The sequence below is a fragment of the Candoia aspera genome, chromosome 8 (assembly GCF_035149785.1).
Source record: "Candoia aspera isolate rCanAsp1 chromosome 8, rCanAsp1.hap2, whole genome shotgun sequence".
Taxonomy (NCBI): domain Eukaryota; kingdom Metazoa; phylum Chordata; class Lepidosauria; order Squamata; family Boidae; genus Candoia; species Candoia aspera.
The window spans coordinates 20,057,660-20,078,085 of record NC_086160.1 but is presented as its reverse complement, the minus strand read 5'-3'; the positions used below and the strand labels follow the sequence as shown (position 1 = coordinate 20,078,085).

The 20,426-nt window shown below is 39.2% G+C and overlaps 1 protein-coding gene across 1 annotated transcript in view; it reads right to left on the bottom strand.

Annotated features, from left to right (window-relative positions):
• The window catches only part of MICU3 (mitochondrial calcium uptake family member 3), a 55,781-nt gene extending 36,344 nt beyond the window's left edge, over positions 1-19,437 (bottom strand). Inside the window, exon 1 of the mRNA XM_063310469.1 lies at positions 19,088-19,437. Coding sequence (XP_063166539.1) covers positions 19,088-19,408 — 321 coding nt within the window. The 5' untranslated portion in view covers positions 19,409-19,437. The remainder of the gene's footprint in view (positions 1-19,087) is intronic.
• Positions 19,438-20,426: the final 989 nt, after the last annotated feature.

The following is a 20,426-nucleotide window of genomic DNA, read 5'->3' as shown; positions in this document are numbered from 1 at the left end:
TTAAAGCAATGGTGTTCCCCGTAGTAACATATGGCTGTGAGAGCTGGACCATAAGGAAGGCTGAGCGAAGGAAGATCGATGCTTTGGAACTGTGGTGTTGGAGGAAAATTCTGAGAGTGTCTTGGACTGCAAGAAGATCAAACCAGTCCATCCTCCAGGAAATAAAGCCAGACTGCTCACTTGAGGGAATGATATTAAAGGCAAAACTGAAATACTTTGGCCACATGATGAGAAGACAGGACACCCTGGAGAAGATGCTGATGCTAGGGAGAGTGGAGGGCAAAAGGAAGAGGGGCCGACCAAGGGCAAGGTGGATGGATGATATTCTAGAGGTGACAGACTCATCCCTGGGGGAGCTGGGGGTGTTGACGACCGACAGGAAGCTCTGGCGTGGGCTGGTCCATGAAGTCACGAAGGGTCGGAAGCGACTAAACGAATAATCAACAAACTGACATCTGTGTGTGAGTAACAATGCAAATGCATGCATGTCCGTTCAGAAGAGAATTCTTTATTTAGGTGTTTGTACTATTTTGATTTTTAACACAAGCACACTTAACCATCAGTTGACTCAGTCACTCCAATCTTTTAAATGCACCCTGTGAAAGGAGGTTAGAGGCCAATAGTTTTAACTCCACATAGCCTGGGTTTGAGCTAAGCTGATACCTATTCAGGTGTATTGTGCAAACGGTTGTAACTTTCTTCCTGTTATTGGTATGAAGACAAAGTCCTAAAGTGGCCCTTCAAAGACATAATTTTGTTTTCCTTTTATCCCCCAATTCCTGCAGTCACGGGTTGCAGGGGGAGCAGAACAGTGAGAGAATGGAGTGGGTAATCTTTCCCCCATTCCAACTGCAGTTGTGCAGACCCTACTCAGACCACTGCTTATTTTTTGTTCCTTTGCTTGTTTTTTAAAAAAAAAAAAGCACGTTGGAGGCAAGTTGTAGGCATAAGGTTGCCAACATTGCTTCAAGATGGGCTCTTCTGTCTTTGGAAGTTCATGACAGCCCGTACATTGTAGCCTTTGTTTATCCCACTAAAAATGTATGGTACATATGGCTTTATATGTAACATAACTGTATCAGATGGTCTGCAAGGCCATACATGACACTTGTTGTGAGTGTAACCTCCCAGACAAGCTCAATTCTCACTCCCCCTACTGGATGCATATAGAGAGAAAATACCCCATCTTCTTCTGCTGGAGGTAGAATGAAGCAGATGAGCAGCAGTCTCAAGTACTGCTACTTCAGAAGGTAAAACAGCCAGGAATTGCCCTGTTCAAACATTGTTTGTTTGTTTGTCTGTTTATTTATGCATGCTGTGGTGTTAAGTCTCAAAGTTTCACTGTCCTTATTTCTCTGGATAAACTGGTGAATTCTGCAATTTTAGCTTTTATCCATTTCTAAGGTTGGGCATGAAGGTTTTTTAAAATTTATAACCTTTTTGTGATCTGTTATAATTTGGATCTCACTCCAATCTCTTTACAGAGAATTTTTGAATTTCTAGCAGATTTTCATCACCCTTTCTTCTGTAAATTTCTTCTAAATTGTTCTTTTCCAGTGTTCGAATCTTTGTACTTTATCTCTTTACCACTAAATATCTGCATTTTAAGCATATTTAAAACTAAAGGCCATGTTCCATGTTATTGTTCTTCTTTTTAAATAAAGTTTGACGTTTTAAATCTCTTGTGATATTTGACTACCTCCCAAGAAAGGTTGAGTCCTTTAGGCACACACCCATACAATATACAGCCAGGAAGTGGCATTACAGAAATTAATTTTTTTTGCATTAGACCTTCTAATTGTCAGAAAGATAGTTCTTTCTCTCACACACATTGGATTAGGGGGACAACACCAGATGAGGAACTCCCTGAAAGACAGGTGGTGGCAGTAGGAACTGTCAAGCTGCTACCCCACTGCAGAAGGCAGGGCCAGTATGTGAAGACCCAGAGGTTTTAGAAAGAGGAGAATTGGGTCTTCCAGCCTTCCATACTCTGGACTCAGATACCTGCTCCAACACTAAAACAAAAACACTGGCAGTCCAACAGGTGATTGTCTGGAATCTCTCTTGTTATTATTGCTGGACTTGGAGTTTTCACTTGTCTGAATCACACTGATAGTGGGTGAATGACATAGCTTCCAAATATGATCGAAAGACTATCTGTGAGAGCAAAGAAAACATAAGGACAGTAATGAATATCTGGCCTGTAGTTGCAACACATCTTCCCTTGACTTAGAAATTCCGAAGTTGTTTGCAAAGGTATGATTAAAAGAAATATTGCCACCTCTTAATTGCTTTCCAGTTCTTTCCTCAGCTTATGTCTCCCTCTTAGAGACAAAAAGTGTAGTTACCAAAACAAACTTTTCCACAAGAGGAAACTGCTGTGGAACCCTGTTTACAGTGGTTACTCCATGTGTTCATGCGCATGGCTATCAACAGATGTTCAGTGAAATGCTAGCATTAATTACATGTGAAGTCTTAGGGGCTCAGTCCTCTTCTCTCATTTTCAGTAAGCATATTGCTTCTTGTCTCCTGTCTGGGAATCAGAGTTAGAGCCTGGGCATTGTCCTACTTCTGTATTAGACTTTCAGGGTAAAGGAATTATTGAAAGCAGTTTCTTCTTGGATGACACAGAAAACAAGCTTTGGAATTATTTTAAACAAAGGGGTAAATGTCATATACAAGTGGGCACAATCACTGATAATTTCTCTGAGACTCATGAAATATTGAATTTACACCCATTAAATTTGTTATCACATTATAGGTTTTAGAAATCAGTGAATCTTTTGTATAGCAAGATAAATATGTTTCTCCATCTCACTTAGCATTTTCATAACTGTTTATTCTGAAACACACAATGAAATGACAAATCTCTGTTCTTAAAAAGACTATTAAAATGGTTTTATGCAATATATGCTGCCTTTTGTTTTCAAAGATATAATCACGTAAGCATGCATGAAAAACCTACTGCTGTTGCAACAGGTCTCCCAAAAACATTGTTCTCCAAATGGCAAGGCTGAAGGACAATTGTAGTAATAATAAGGTAAGAGGAAAGTGACCGGAGGCAGAATGTCCAGTGTAAAGGAAGGAAAAATGAAGTTAGAAACAGGTGGCAAAAAAGTAAGTGGAAGGAAAAAATTGCAATTCCACACTGGAAAACAGTATACCTGCTACTACTTGTTTCTCTTAGTCTCAGGAGGACCTACTGTGGTTGGCAATGCAGTGCAGCTGCCTGATGTTGCTGGCCCTGAGGAGGATGCTGAGTTAGTTAAGTGGATGCAGGTGCCAGTTCAAGCAAGCAAAACACAGATTTCTTTTATTAGCTGGAAGCATCTTTGCTAGATGTCCTTAAAAAAATATGGATCCTTACTGACTCTCTCAAATTAATTACAGCAAAATTGAGACTATCAGTATATAGTTTTAAATATATATTTGAATATTCCTTCAAGAAACCCTGCCTTGGTCTTTCAGCATATGTATCTTGGAACTGAACAATGCAAGGCCCAGGCCAATAATGGAAGAGGCAGTAGATTAAGTGAAATGCAAATGACCAACTCCATGTGTGATCTTATCCCATGTGTCATGTAAGATGGGGGACAGGAAATTGGGATGATGGACTGGAAAGAATGTGGACAGATTCACTCTGTTACGCTTAATAAGAAACAGCTCTTACCTACCCATTATGTGAGGTAAAATCATCTCCAATAGAAGAGGATATATGTAACTCAGGCTTGAACTGAGGAATCTAGATGATGTTATCTAGTCTGGCAATGAAAAGTCTGCAAGCAAACACCAAGCTCAGAGAGCACCAAGGACTCCACAGTAAAAGCATCATCTACTCATGTCTATTCATCAAGTTGGATGTCTTTCTGCCATGGTGCACACTGCAGTGCTCATGAGTTGGCTATCCCATAACAGTCTGCCCCTAACAAGGGACAAGGTAAGAGATGATGCAGTGTCTGCCTCTTGGCAAAGTCACTGATTTCTGGCCATAGATATTACCCTCATTTAACTGTGCTCATGCTTGACCCAGGAACCTTAGTACAGAGGTGATTTAGAACCTTCTAAATTACCCATTCTGCTTTTACTCTTTGATATTAATGCCTACATCATTCTCTCCAAAGTTTCTTATTTGTGCCTACCATCCATTTTCTCTAGCAGACCTTATAGTTTATGCTTTTTTGGGCTGAATCCCACCAACAGGAATTCGTAGCTTTTAGATAATGGCACTGTAGAGCTTTGTGTGGTGCAGAGTGGTAGGCGGCAGCATTGCAACCCAAACTCTCCCCATGACCTGAGTTCGATCCCAGCCGAAGCTGGATTCTCAGGTAGCCGGCTCAGGTCGACTCAGCCTTCCACCCTTCCGAGGTCAGTAAAATGATTACCCAGCTTGCTGGGGAAGGTGAGGACTGGGGAAGGCAATGGCAAACCACCCCACTACAGTCTGCCAAGAAAACATTGCAAAAGCAGCATCCCCCCAAAGGGTCAGACATGACTCAGTGCTTGCACAGGGGACATTTCACATCACATTCTAGGCACTGGTTTTGTTTCTCAATTTCTGTCTGTATTTTAAATGGAAATGCATGCCCCAGGGTCACTCTGATGTATATTGGATATTTATTGTTTTTCAACCTTAATATTTAGTTTCTGGCTTGCATCTTTATTATATAAATGAAAGAATCTAACCTGAATCAAATTTACATTTGGTCTAACTTGATTTGTAACAACAGTTGATTAGTTTTTCTAATGTTTTCTCCTGTTGTATCTTTCTAGTCTAGAAAGATTCCCTTTCCTGTGCTGCTATTGTTAGATCACCAGCAGATGAAACTTCTTGTTTTTAACGGATTAGCTGATGATTTCTATAAACATAAAACAGGGGTGGTGCTAGTATTCTGCTGAATATGCAGTTGGCCGCACATACTTCCAAGCTTAGCACAGAAGTAGCAGTTTACAGTGCTTGTATTGCTTGCATTTTGCACAAGGTCAGATTATACAGCAATGTGCAATGGTTATCAGTGCCATATAGTTTGGCATCTCTTAAAACCATCTTCAGTGTATTGGGTGAAGTTCCACATGTGGTCCATATCTAATTTCCTAGACAACTGCATGAATTAGGCCAGTTCATATATTTGAATGCTTCTGCTTCTGTGTTGAATTCAGTTCTGTGGCTATTTATTCAGGTATTCTGATAAAAAGCCTGTTCAACCACTGTTTCCATTCCTTTCTAAGGGAATGTTTAAAGCACTGTTTAAAAGTCCTCCTCTGCAGGGTTTTGTTTTTTGGGGGGGCGGGTTGTACATAGGGGCAGGTTGCATCAATATGGACCATATATTACTCCACGTATGTTTGTGATCCTACAGTCAAAAAGAAGGAATTAAAAGGCTTGTTTTTAATTCTTGTTATCCTCTATAGCAGACTACTCAAGACTTTTTGTTCCTCCAGAGCACAGCTCATTCAGAACATTTGAACATAACATTTGAGTTGGGCTGTAACTTTAATTTGGAACATTTTTTTTCCTTAATTTTTTGCAGTCTCTTAATCCTAGCTGAAGTATGGAATAGTACATGTTCTTCTTGTAATTAGCCATTTAAGGGAACCACTCAAGAGAAGCACATTTACAGAATGCTGACTGATCCTTTTTATAATCAATAAAGTATTCTCAGTATCTTTCAGAAGAAATCAAAGATCTGTATATCTTTACCATACTAGGAATTATCAAGACATTTTCATGCAGAATAGTTTTTTTCGTCTTCTTTGAATTTAACATTATTGTGCATGGTTTGTATTTAAATACAATGAAAAAATGTGCTAACGTAACATTGATTATTAAGATATTAATGAAAAGTTTTAAACATAACATTTTGTTTTGATGCAGAAGCATTTTTCAATGTATTTTGTCCTGGCATAAAGTTGGAAGGGATCAAGGAAGTAGGCTCTCTCTGTGGCAGGGCCTGTTCTCTGGAGCAGCGTTTCCCCAAAGATCCATGGATCCTCCCCCAACCTCTTTTAAATGACCCCTTAAATGAGCTCTTGCCCTAGGTCTTGGACTAAGATAGGTGGTGAGTCCCTTGTTGGAAAGTTTTATTCTAAAGGGGTGGGATTGTTTCGCTCTTCCTGGACATTCATCACTCTTTGCTGTTGTATATTGTTCTAAACTGTTTTTAATTGTGTATGCCAACCAGCATTATTAGGGAGTCAGTTGGCCTTATATATTTGATAAATAAATCACCAATGGAACAAATGGGACAGATTACATATTTGTTTCAGTGGGAATAATTATAATATGAGATGTTGGCTATCTACAGTTACAAAAATGCTGAAAAGGGCTATAGAAATGCATAATGAGACAACTGGAAAACAAACCAAATCCATATACTACTAAAACTCTCGTGTCTATAACCTTTAACTGGGTGAAGTGGTGCATCGTAGGGCAGCAATTTTTGAACCAAGGTAACTCAAATAGGTAACTTACAGAATGCACCCAAAATCCAGGAGCCATGACTCCCGTGGAATAGAAATTTGGCAAATTTTATAAAACATTTTATGACATAATACAAAATGTCATAAAACATTTCCTGTGGTCAGATGCTGATGTTTGACTGGGCTATACAGTTCAACACTGGCTACTTTCAAGGCAGATACATCTCTGAATATCTCCCTGAATGTTCAAGTACATTAGAAGCTCTGCCACTGTTGAAGGCATTGAGGAATCTGGTAAAGAAATATCTCTGAAATGATGACCCAACAGGTCACGGGGTTGCCTAGTGTTACATAAAAGCATAAGCAAGGGTCATTAATATGTGGTACAAACTGAGAACACCTACACTGCATGCAGTATAGCCAAATGAGCACTCATCAGTCTTTCAATTTTTCTCTAATTCTAGTCATGGAACATTTCAGCTAGTTTATATGTGAAGCCAACCAAATTAGATGACAACAATCAAGCTTGGAATATTTGCAAGTAATTTTTCATTCCTGAGACTATATCTCCATATTTCTAGGTTTAAAAGATTAGAAAGTAAAGCAAAAGACTGAATTGAGTATTTGCTTTTAAAAAGGATAAAAAAGCTAAAAGGTTTATCTCTTTTCTGAGGTTTTTCCCTTCATCTGCTTTTGCTGCTGTCCTTCTGTTTTTTTCTTTCCATACAGCAAAGGATAAGCAGGAAACTATTTTCAGTATTTTGTCAAAGATACTAAAACTATTCCTCAACATTTTGAGGAATAGCTCCCTGGAACCAACAACAGACTGACAATTCTTTCCCAGGATCTCTCAGTAACATTGTACATTTATATGGTATGTTACAACAATACAACAATGGGAACATCTTTTAATTATTTTATTTATTTATCAAATTTTATCACTGCCCATCTTCCTCCCAAAGGAGGGACTCTGGGCAGTTTACAACAAAAGCAAAGTTAAAATTCAATACAATTATAAATACAATAAATACAAATATAAATAAACAGTAAGAATAAAAATGTGATAAAATTCAGATGGATTATATGGCCCATGCATTTCTAAACAGTATGAATATTTGCCTATGTATTTCCCACTCAGAAGTTTTTAGTTTTCAAAATCAGTATCACAAGAAGATGTACCTACCATAGCAATTGCAAAATTTGGATATTGGTACATACATGCATACCTTCATGCTATTCCCTTTCAGAGTAAGCAACGTTAATGCAGAATGTAGAAAAGGAATAAGAAATGTGAGACAAAGAAATTAAAGGCATGAGATAAAACTAGATTAAACCAACTTCATTCACTATACTACTCCATTTCTTTCTGTCCTTGCAAATTATCCTTGCTTCCACCACATCCCTACTGTGGAAGGAGCTTTGTTAATAAAGGGAAAAATCATGAAGCAAATATATCATGCAGACAGTAGCAGGAACTAGAAAACCTTGAAGAAATATCCTCAAGTAAACTGTGGCTGATTTGATGAGTTGGCATGACCAGCAAAAGACTCTAGCTGGTCAAAAACAGTTCTTATCTGCTCCCAAAGTAAAAATACTTGTGCAGCATGCGAAGTGTAAAGAATCTTCTTAAAGAGCAAATGCGTGCCTGCTTATGATGTAACCTTACTTGGCTATTACTGGGTGAACACACACACACACACACTCACACACACACACAAACACAGCTTTTGTTTCTACCCAAGTGCCCTTTTCTTTTCTGGAGAAGTACACGATGATCATTTTTCTTTTTTTATGGAACAAAGGTGCACCTGTTAACTTTCTCCATCTTGTTGGTTACTTCACATAGGATATGTATTTCTTTATTATATTTAAAGGCCACATACTACCCACTTCCTTTCCATCAGCGTTCACATGTGTTTGTAAACATCCTACCAAGGTACACAAATTAATTACTTGTTTTAGTTTTTTTTCTCTCTCAATGTATTTATAACTCTCCTCCATGTCAGAAACAACTGTTAGGGAGGTTGTTGCTCATGTTGAATAATGAAAAATATGAAAACTAGAATTTAGTAATTTAGCTATTTCTTCACCCCATCTTTATAACAATTCCAAAAAGGATAGGATAGATGCAGAATATATATATATATATATATATATATATATATATATATATATATATATATAAATTATCAAAATGATTGTACAAAACCCCCCCACAAATGAATGTTGCAATGTTTAACATATTAATTAACATATAGATTACAATATAATAAGATCTTTGTCCAGTCTAATCAGAAGGAGACATGCTTCCTAGTTAGGTAAGTAGAAAATAACAGTTTTAATAATTTTAAAATTTGATCAATTAGTAGTATTCCCGCCCCCCTCTATTTGATAGCAGATGTTTATGTCTGTAAACGTATTTTTAAATTTATAAACATTATTTGAATCCATATGTTTTTTTAAAAAAAAACTCTGGGTGACAAAAGCACCCAAAGAGTTGGAGAGGCATCTCTTCCCCACTTTTATGGATAAATAAGGTAGTGTTTCTTCTAAAGTGGTGCTACAGTTAACATGTATGTGATTAATCTAATTGGGTAAAGAAGTTACTATTTTTATTCAGAATAAATTTTGATGTGCCAATGTATACAAAAATGTGACTAAAACATATTAAATAAAATATACAATAATATATAACATACTCATATTCCATTTTTATAATGAATAATCATAATATTGCTGAAAATTCCTTAACTCTAAGTTATGTTCTCAGATGAAGTTAAACTCTGGTAAGCATGACATCATCTTTTTTCCTAGATTAAAGAAGAAGAAGAAACAAATGGTTCATTGCCAAGAGTTGGTCTCATGTTTCCTTAAGGTCACTGATTCAAAAGGTTCACTCTAAAGGGAAAAAAAGCGATTTTCCCACAGTGAAAGAACTAAACACTAGATAAAAGATCTACTGTATGGAAACTGATGCCAAGAGTGGGTAAGATGTAACTCAACAATAATATCCATTATCAGTAGTCTAAGCATTACATTCTAATTTAATATACATTGTTTCCACAGGGAAAACAGAACATTCAGTAAGTTAATTCTGACTGAGATAATAAAAATAAGTACTAGCTGCCATTAATCCAAAGTGAAATGGACACAGGATTACAATTTAATTATGATGATCCAATTGAATTTTCCACTTAGATTATAGTATATAGGCTTTCTGATTATAAAGCGTATTCTTCCCAAAATTTCATATGGAATCATCAACCTTCAAGCCAAGTTGTTACAACTTTTATCTGAGGATGTTTTAAAAGGATTTCATGTTAAATGAGCAATTTTCACATTCCTTGATATAAAATAAGTTTGTTTGAAATGAGTGTGATTCTATATAAACAAAAGAAAAGAAAGTAGTTTTAAAAGTTATTCTTTGCTTGGCCTCAGGCTATTACAGTATGCTCCCAAGTAGATAAAAGTGATATAATTTTGTTTGCATGCTGGGTGGCCAAGAGGTTAAACATCACATTTTTAGTGTGGGAAAATCCCAAACCAAAAAAAAAAAGGTTCTTAAGTAATGTTGGAATAGAAAAACGCAATAGTCCTGCTATTTGATCTTTCTTAACTATATAATTTTTATATATACAGAAATACTTTCATATTTATCTGCCAGTTGTCCTGCAAATTTATCATATTTCACTGTACTGTTATCTCATGTCTAGCAAGTATTACTATGAAATTTCACAATATCTCAATGGACAAAATATTTTTGTATATTACTCCCCCTCCCTCCCCTCACCCATGAGCCAGATTTTATATGTTTTATTTTTAAAATGCTTACCATTCAGAATATATTTTTTTAAAAGTAGACTAATTAAAAATAAGTAAAATGGATTAATGTTCCTTTTGTACATTATAATTCCCACAATAACCAGAAAGATATTAATGTTTCCCAGAGCAACCTAGCAACCAAATATCTTGGCAAGATGCTTGTATGTGCTTCCAAATGTTAAATAAACTTGCTGCATATATTGCCTTAGCCACAAGGTGGTTTGCTTGGTTTTCATTAATGTGTTGTATGAACCTTCAATAGTCTATAAATTTATTAAATAAATCACAGTGAAATAAATCATGCTTTAACACAACATTTGAATCAGCTCTTAGTTTTGCATGTGAGGAATACAAATGCTAGAATGAGTATATTATAATACTTCCTTTTAATTGACAAGGTCGTACTTTTTATTGACAAGGCTGTACTCTACTCTTGCTGTACTGTCTTTATATATTATGTCTGTTATCATTTACAGAAGGGAGTAAGACTTGGAATCTCTTCTGTATCAGCACTTCTATGTTTCATTAGAGTACACCTATTTAATATCCATTTTCTAACAGAATTAGCGGATATTGAATCACTTGACAGTATAACCAATAAATTCACTTAGTTAAATAGCATTTTGTGGCACCTTAAGGCTGATTTCTTGCTCTAAAAACATTCATGGATCACAGTCCATTTCATTAGATAAATCTAGTCTACTAAATTTGGGTTTTAGTAATTTGCTAATAATGTGTCATTTGAAGAATTCAATCTTCTCTCAAGATGATTATGGTAGCACTCCTCACTGACTAGTTCAAGACAAACACATGTAACCATGCAGAGGAAAATGGGGGCATTTCAACTCACAATGAGGGTGCCTATGATTATCTAGAGTTGGTATAACTTTATTTAATACGAATATGCCTATAAGCAATTGCAGTGCAGCTCTTTGAGCAAACAAAGTATCTTAATATTTGTATTCATATATAAGGTACATTTTGGAAAATATTTATTGTAAGAATCATAAAATACATGAGGGTGTATGAAGTGCATATAACCTCATATACCACAGATGTTTATATTAATGTTTATAAAATAAAAACACTTCTGCCCCAATTCCAGAAGTTGCTCTGAATTTAAATTATTAACACAAATCCAACTTGTGATACTTCTTTCCAAATATACAGGTTTTTTTTTAAAACTTAACAATCTGTCCAGCAAATGTAATTTGCAGTTGGCAAATTCCTAAAATATTTGCTTTAAAAATAGTACTTATCTAACTGTGTGCAAAAAGTATGGCTAGGTGCCAGGAAAAAGGCAATTAAAAAAAGCTTGCAACAAGACACACATTACTATCCTACTGGGAGGACAAGTTCAAAACACAGTGAATTTTCTATGCAGAATATATAATAAAAACTCTTAATATGTGCAAAATCCTATGTGTGGCATACATGCAAATGTTATAGGTAAAGGTAAAGGTTTCCCTTGACGTAAAGTCCAGTCGTGTCCGACTCTAGGGGGCGGTGCTCATCTCCGTTTCAAAGCCTTGGAGCCGGCGTTGTCATAGACACTTCCGGGTCATGTGGCCAGCATGACTCACGGAACGCCGTTACCTTCCCGCCGAAGCGGTACCAATTAATCTACTCACATTTGCATGTTTTCGAACTGCTTGGTGTGCAGAAGCTGGGACGAGCAACGGGAGCTCACCCCGCCGCGCGGTTTCGAACCGCCGACCTTCCGATCGACAGCTCAGCGGTTTAACCCGCAGCGCCACCGCGTCCCGCAAATGTTATAGGATGGGACTAATCAGAACTTCCCACCATCTACAGATATTCAGTTAGTCATTTTATTGTGGTCTTAGACCAGTACAAGATATGTGTCCATAAATGATTTGTAGCACCTATAAAACAGTCTAGCTTAAGGAACTGGTAATAAACATTTAAGACATAATTAAAATACATCTATAAAACAGCCTGACTGGAACTCATGAGTGAAATCTGGGATATTTGAGGGACTGTCTCTCCCTGGCTACATCTACCTGTCCCATCAGATCTGGCAGGAGAAGCATGTTACAGGTCCTGTCAACTAAGGAATGACGTCTGACAGGACTCAGGAGCCTTTTCTGCCATGGCACCTGCCCTTTGGAACAACATTACCCTGGAATGTACATTGGCCCCTACCCTTCTGGCCTTTAGGAAGGGCCTGAAGACATGGCTGTGCCACTGTGTTTGGGGGCCAGTGTTAGTGGTGAGCCTTTCTAGTGGCTTTACTGGATGGGATGTATTGCTTGTATTCACCGGCTAATTGCGATGATGTTTAGGCTGAATTGAGTTTTTAATAGTGCTTTTAATATGGTTGTATGTTTGTTGTTTTTATTTATATTGTTATTGTTCTTGTCGTTTTTAATTGCTGTGAGCCACTCAGAGTCCCATACAGTATGTGACATGGGCAGCTATACAAATTTAATAAACAAACAAATAAATAAATTCAAAAGAAGCAATCTATCTCTAGGCTATAAATGAGATAATATTTAAAATTATAAAACGTGATAATATTTCAAGTTACAAAAATTTTGAATTTCCATCTACAGGTGACATGAATGAGCACTGAAAACAAAATGACAAAAAAGAACCATTTCATTCATTGTACATAAGCCATTCTGAAAGCTCAAAATAAAAATGCTTCCAATACATAAATAATCCATCATAAATTACTTGGATTTTCTCATATGCAATTGTTCCCACTCTTTAATTAAAAAAAAGGTAAGTTTCAAGTAGTTTTACAACAAACCCTATGACAAGCAAAGGTATGGCAAAGAAAGGGGTAATGCAGCTTTTCCACTGAAGTATCTGCATCTTTGCAAGGGAGGTATTTGAACTCATCACCTGATTTTCCCTTCCCAAACAGCAGCTGTACTGATTCAGGCAATCTCCCCACAGCCAGGCATACGAAGCAAGGACAGAAGCCCGTGACCCTGAAATAACTGTGGGCGGTTTCATACAGGACATTTGCTCTGTTCTGGAATCAGCTCCAGTTCTGTGTGATATCATGCCGTGTTCGGAAGCCAAGCATAATAGCTCAGGTGCATGTTTCAGTAATCACATGAGGTGTGATATTCCAGTTTAAAACTATGAAGTTCTGTAGAGCTTGTGGATGGGCCATTTTCTCATTGGTCAAAACTTTCGCTTCACTTTGCCTGGCTTCCCACCAAGTTAACTTTTCAGAGCAACACAGCACAATGGCTTGATGGCTGGCAACTCCTCCTCATAGCAACTTCTTACTCCAATTTGTGTATGCACACAAAAACCATCAAGGATGAAGGGGAATTAATTTATCTTTTCCTTTTATATGTATGTGTGTGTGGTGTGTGTGTGTGTGTGTGAAAAATTTAGTAGTCTTGTGTCTTTAACAGTGACAAGGCAAACAAGCATTTACCAAATAAAGTATCTGCAAACTTCAGACTGGAATATACAAAGGACAAAAATATCCACTGCAAACAGTAAAATCTATTCAAAAATTAATAAGAAATAATGAGAATTGAGAATGACACTGAGATTAGTATGAGGTGCAAATGAAGAATGGAATCGAGACTGAAAGGAAGTTAAACAAACCACTAGAATAGAAATTAAAATATTTAGTTCCTCTCTCACGCACACAAACAAATCTTCTATCGTACCTTTATTACTATAGAGTATTTCTGTAGAGAACTACAGAGATGACCTTGGAGATGGAATGTGGCAGTTAGCAAAACATGAATTAAGCCCAGGAAAAGAAGTTCAGAAATAAAATGACTGTCTTAATTCTCTTTGGTACAAGAAGGATGGAGGGAAAACGCTGTCCAGCTTTCAAAAATCTGTTACTAGAACCTATATAGACTTCCAGTATTTCTTACAGAGTCTGTTTCTTGATCTGACCTACCTTGAAGGGCTGACATCAATCCTGAAGGCATGGCAGCATTTTCCCTCCCTCCGTCTTATGCCAACAAGTCAGTTTAAATTTCTTTCTAACTTTCTCTTCCTATTTTGGGCTTAACTCATGTTTTGCTAACTGCCACATTTCTTTGCCAAGGTCGTATCTGTGGTTCTTTACAATTTTAAACAAAAGGATAGAAATACTTTATTCACAGCAACAATGGCAAACGATCAGAGATCCAAGTGACAAGGTTAGGAATCAACGACCACCTCCTTCGCATGGAATTATCATCATGGGACTTGAACAACAAGACTAGGAGTAGAATAACTACATACCCTAACTGGTCTGACTACATATCTGGCTGGGACTAGAATGAAGCTCTTACTTCTCAGACATAGGAGACGAAGCAGTAAAAAATGTCTAATGTGCAAAACTAATATTAAACACTAATATTATCAGCAAAAGTGTAATCAAGAATGGACAGGAAAGAAATGCCTGTAAATTGTTTCATGCTTACAGTGTACAATATGTAGACTTGTTAAGTTTATAAGTTCATACAGGTAGTCCTCCCTTAATAACGGTAATTGGGACTGGAAGTTCCATCACTAAGCAATGCAGTCATAAAGCGAGATGTCATGTGACTGCATCGCTTAGCAACAGCAATCCTGGCAATTCCCCTTGTTGTCATTAAGTGAATTTTACTGGTTGCTAGCTGAGCACCCACCCCAATCCAAGCCATTCCAGGCTTGGTCCCTCCCAGGCCCGAGCCTCAGTAAGGTAAGGGACTGCCTCCAACTTCCCCCACCCGCCTATCTCTCCCTCACATCTCTGCCTTTTTGGCTGCCCTGAACCCTGCCTTGCGGGGGCAGCAAGCAGTCCCAGAACTGCGTGGCTGAGGCTGCTTGCCATGACCCAGGAAATTGCAGCCACCCCAATCCAGTCCCCGTCATCCTCACCACCCCGCACTCCAAGACCCCTGCCTCCCTGCCTCTGCCGCCCCAGTTGACCTTCACTGGCTTCTTGCTCCTACTGCTGAGGAGGTGTGTCCAGCCTGGCTGCTGGGCCAGGCTTTGGCTGCAAAAAATAAAAAGCCCAAAGCAGCCCCTTTGCAAAGAGCTGCTGGGTGGGGCCAAGCTAGCTTTTTTTAAAGCAAAGCTAGCGCAGTCCTGCCCAGCAGCTCTTTGCAAAGAGGCTGCCTTTATCATTTTTTTCTTCTTCTGCAGCTGAAGCTGGCCCAGCCAGGTCCAGCAGTCAGGCTGGGCGTGACTTGTCTGCAGCGGGAGCAAGAAGATGGCAGGTCAACTGGGGTGGTGGAGTGCAGGGCGGCAAGGGGCCAAAAGGCATAGATGGAGGGGGGAGATAGGCAGGTGGGGGGAGTTGCAGCACCCCTGTGGTTGTAAGTGCGGATGAGCTGCCAAGTGCATGAATTTTAATTACATGGCCACAGGGGCACTGCAACAGCGGTATCTTTGTCATAATGTCTTAAGACCATTTTTCCAGTGCTGTCGTAATTTCTAACAGTTGCTGAACAAAGGGTTGTTAAGCAAGGACTACCTGTATTGTGACCATGGAAATTATGCACTGAAATATCCATTTTTTACAGTTACTAAATTGAATTTCATGACATATATCCCATTTTTTGTTTTGAAGAAACTGTATCAATCAAAATGCCTTAAAGAAAATATGTGGAAAATCAGAAAAAATATAGATTGGTTATTTTTTTAAAAAAAATTATTTATGGCATTTATAGGCCACCAAAATCTGCTACGATTCTGGGCAGCTTTCAGAATATCTGATGGAAACGTATAGAGACCAGACAGAGAGAACTTGTAGCCTTTCAGATGTTGATGAATCACAGCTCCTTTTAGCTGTAGCCAATGCAGCCAATGGAGAAGAATGATAGCAGTTGGAATTCAGGAACATTTGAAGACTACAAGTTTGCCATTCGTGTGGTTTCTGCTACTTTATCACAAAACTTTAAGAACTCAAGATGCAAGCTATTAAGCTACTCTCCAAATCTCCCATTTGTTCCTATGCTACTATTAGTTAGGCTCAGGAGGTGTCTTGACGATATGAAGTGGTGTCCCCTGCACTGACATCAGCAGTGGATCAAGGCTGAAAAATTTTGGCTTGTTTTGGGGAATTGATGGAGTCATTTTAAAGATGAAAGTGGATGCACTAAATGTCAAAAAAGATCAATCATCCATTTTGACTTTTAATTTGCAAGAAAAAAGGTAAAAATCATGCTGCTTAAAAACTGGATATTTTGCTGCTGAATTTAGCATTGCAATCTCAAGGAACCCAAAGGTTGCTAATCTATATGTATATCTATATATCTGTATATCTATATATCTATATATCTTCTATCAATGGCTATATAGCTTTCAATTACACCACTTCATTTGTATTTTTCAGTGCTGTCATTATTTTATTTTATTTATGGTCAAAAGTCAAAAAGCAAAACAAGAATAGTACAATATAAATAAGTAACACAACTTACTTATGAGCAGAAGAGCAGTTGATGACAAACATTTAATGTTGCTGACCTATCTAAGACATAATTAACTAGACTATTCAAGCAGGAATATAATTCAAATCCAGCATCTTCTAAAAACAATAGATATTTAACAGAATTTGGCAATTTTCATAGAGATTTCAATTGAATAATCTGCTAATAAAAAGTGCACAACCTCCATTTCAGGCAGCCTGTACATTTAGTAAAGATAAAGATGACTGTCTAGATGGCCTCATCCAAGCATGGACACTGGCATTCTCAAGATAAGATGTTACCTCCAATACACTCAAAGTAAAATATCGAGCCTTGCTAATTTAAATGCCTTCCTGGTATAGAGAAAGGTCTACTGAAGAGCTCTCACAGCAATGGTTTGAATATTGGATCTGTCATTCTACAGATCCAAATCAAGGACTGTTTGACCTATACTTCCTCTGGTCCAAGCATTAGCAGGGATTAAGTGGAGAGGCCACAAGACAAATCTTAAAATAAACTTTTTTTCCAGGAGGAGGTAAATTTATAGATGAGGACTGACTGAACTAATGAACCATCCCCCAAAATTAGTTTTAGCCAATAATTCAAGTGGGAAATTCTTATGAGGGCCTCTACAGAGGTGTAGCCTGACCCACTTGAAGAAGTACAGATCAAAGAACATGAATCACAGTTCTTATAAATTTTGATTGCATTGCTTTTAAGGTCCTCAGCAATTTAGTTCTAAATAACTGACAACTACTTAGTATATGCCACTTTCATTTTTAAATAATTTATTTCTAATCTTTTGCCATAACAGTGTGTTGCTTGAGCCTGGAAGTTCTAATAAAGGCCAACTTGAGTCTGGGGCACTGACATTGTAGACATAATTGGTGGCCTAAAATAATAATATACACAATAAGGAAGAGTATCACTGCATGTTCAGCCAAAGATCTTGTAAAAATTTATTAACCATTACAATTTCTTTTAGTAGCATAGGAAGGATGGTTCTGCTGTGCAGAAGCACACTCCAGCATATTGACCCTATCATTGAGTATCTATAATATTCAATTAATTTCTTGTGATTATAGGATCAGAATGTGGTAATACAGACCGCAAGTATGCTACAAACTACATACCAGTAAACATTTCCTTTATGTAGGGATCATATGTGAGGGAAAATGAAATATAAAGAGTATATTCACTCTTTTCTCTAACTGCACAAATAATTAACTTGCATGACTTTAGGAGTTAGGACTTGTGAAAAAAATCAGCATATATCAGTATGTGCAAAAGATTATTGGAAAGTAGTTTCACATCAGAAAACTATGTTGGGCTTTATTACAACTGCAGGTCATGATAGCATCATGCTTTCTGCCTGTCATCAACAACTTTTAAAATTCCAACCTATTTCACTTGCAGAAAGTATTCACATTATTAGGACCTAAATTAAGAATATTTCTGTGACCATGTAGGTATGGTTATGGTTACACAGATTATTTGTCTGTGATTAGGAATGTTAGTATATGCCAATATTATTATTATTATTATTATTATTATTATTATTATTATTATTTTTAATCCATTCAATTGTGTCCAATTCTCAGAGACTGCCTGGACAAGTCCCTGCAGTTTTCTTGGCAAGGTTTTTCAGAAGTGGTTTGCCATTGCCTCCTTCCTATTATATAGTACCCTTAATGTAGGGCAGAAGACACAATGTTCTCCTATCAACTTAATTTCAGAAGTGTTATGCCCAGAAAACAACTATGAATCTTGGGGCTGTCATTCCAGTTTTAGTCCATTCACTTCAAATATTATATTTTATAATGTACACAGCCCTTCATTCTTGCCACTCTATCATTCCAATCCTAACCTTGTCATTCCAGTTCTGGAAGTTGCCAGGGCCTGTCCTTTCAGCCTCTTATGGCTACTCCTCCCCATTTATGCTTTTCATTTTGAATAACTGTCGAACAAGAAAGCTCAGAAATGCCATTGAGAATAGGAAAACGGTAAGCCTCGCACCAGCCATTCCTAGCCCCAGAATGTATTTGCCACACCAAAGAACCACTAGTTCACATTCAACATTAAATAAAAAACGGCCCCCTGTGTCCTCCTCCAGATCCTGATTTGTAATTTGTACTGACTTCACTGAGGGTGCCTAATCCTGTTCTTCTCCAGGGGACTTTAGGAGAGCGTTGCCCCTCGTCAACGTGCAAAGAGCGTCCTCCTAGCAGTCCCCCAGTAAGGCTCGGGGGAGAACTGAAGAAAGGGAAGGCTACCATGGGCGATTGCGGGAAAGGGCGCCCTTTCTCTGCCCCGGCTTCCCCAACAGCATCATTGGCGACGGCTGCCTCCATCCCATCCATCCATCCTTCCTTCCTTCCTTCCTCCCTTCCTCTGGAGCGGGAAAGGAGGCAGGGGCGGGCCAAGGCTGGCGCTCGCGCTCTCCGTCGCCCCCGCCAGACTCCTACCGTCGTCTCCTTGGCAGCGGTCGCCACAGGGATGGACAGCAGCCCCCGGCCTTGGCTCGGCGCACCGGCTTCTCCTTGCTCCCTCCGGCTGCCGAGCCCCAGCGCGGGGGGCGACTGGTGGGGACGGCGGTCGTAGAAGTGGTGGCAGGCGAACCAAGCGAACGCCCCGCCAGCAGCCCCCGCGGCTGCGATGCTCAGCCCGCTCCGGCTCCCCTCGCGGCTGGAGCCGGCAGCCTTCAGGCCCCACAGCGGCCGGCGGGGGGCCGCCTCCGGGGGGAGGCGACAACGGTGCCTGCCCAAGAGACCCCGCAAAGCTGCCATAGAGCCGGCTCCGCGGAGTGGCAGGGCGAACGAAGGTCCCGAGGCGACGGTGGCGACGGAGGCAGCCGCGGCGAGGAAACCTCGCGAGAGCAGCACGAGCTGCCAAGCGCGAGATGAGGGACTCTGCCTCCCGAATGCCACCTACCCCTCCCACTCGGGCAGGGCCCGTGTCCTTCCTTCTGTCTGCCGGACCCTCCGCCAGCCCCGCGGGTTCCTTGTCTGGGGCTTCCCGTTTCTGACAGGTCCGGATTGGCGAGGGCTGACAGTGCAATTCTCCGTCCGGCTGGTATCTCGCGGTGCCTGCGATTGCGACCTGGATTGAATCATTGGAAGCCAGGATGATTGCGGGGGCTTCCTACTAACAACGCATTCCCAGTAATACTGCCTTCCTTTGTTCTGCGTATCCTGGGCTAATAAGAGCATAAGAATTAGTTGCCTTGTTCAGACCCCCAGAGTATTTTGGCCCAGAATGGTCCAGTTAAAGAGAAAAGTTGGCTCCCGCTTCTATTATAATTCTGTAATGGGATAACATTCAGCCGATAATGTAACTAAGCAAAAAAGGATGAGCCTCAGTGCTGCACCTGTAGCAGGTGTGTAGAAGAGGGGATTTCGGCAGTTGAAGGTTGTCACCTGAGCTTTATCTTCTGAAATTCTATCCTGAACCTACAAAAACATGGTTCTCTTTTGCTCTTGGCTCCCTACAAACCAGAAAGAGAGCCAGTTTGGTGTACTGTAGTAGTTAAGGCACTGGGTTAGAAACCAGGAGACTGTGAGTTCTAGTCCCACCTTAGGCATGATGCCAGCTGGGTGACCTTGGGCCAGTCACTCTCTCTCAGACCTGGGAAGCAGGCAATGGCAAACCACTTACAAAATCTTGCCAAGAAAACTGCAGGGACTTGTCCAGGAGTCAGCACTGACTGAAAGCCCCCCCAGTACAGGTAGTTCTTGCTTAACAACCACAATTGGGACCAGAATTTTGGTTGTTAAGTGAAGCAGCCATTAAGTGAATCACCATGGA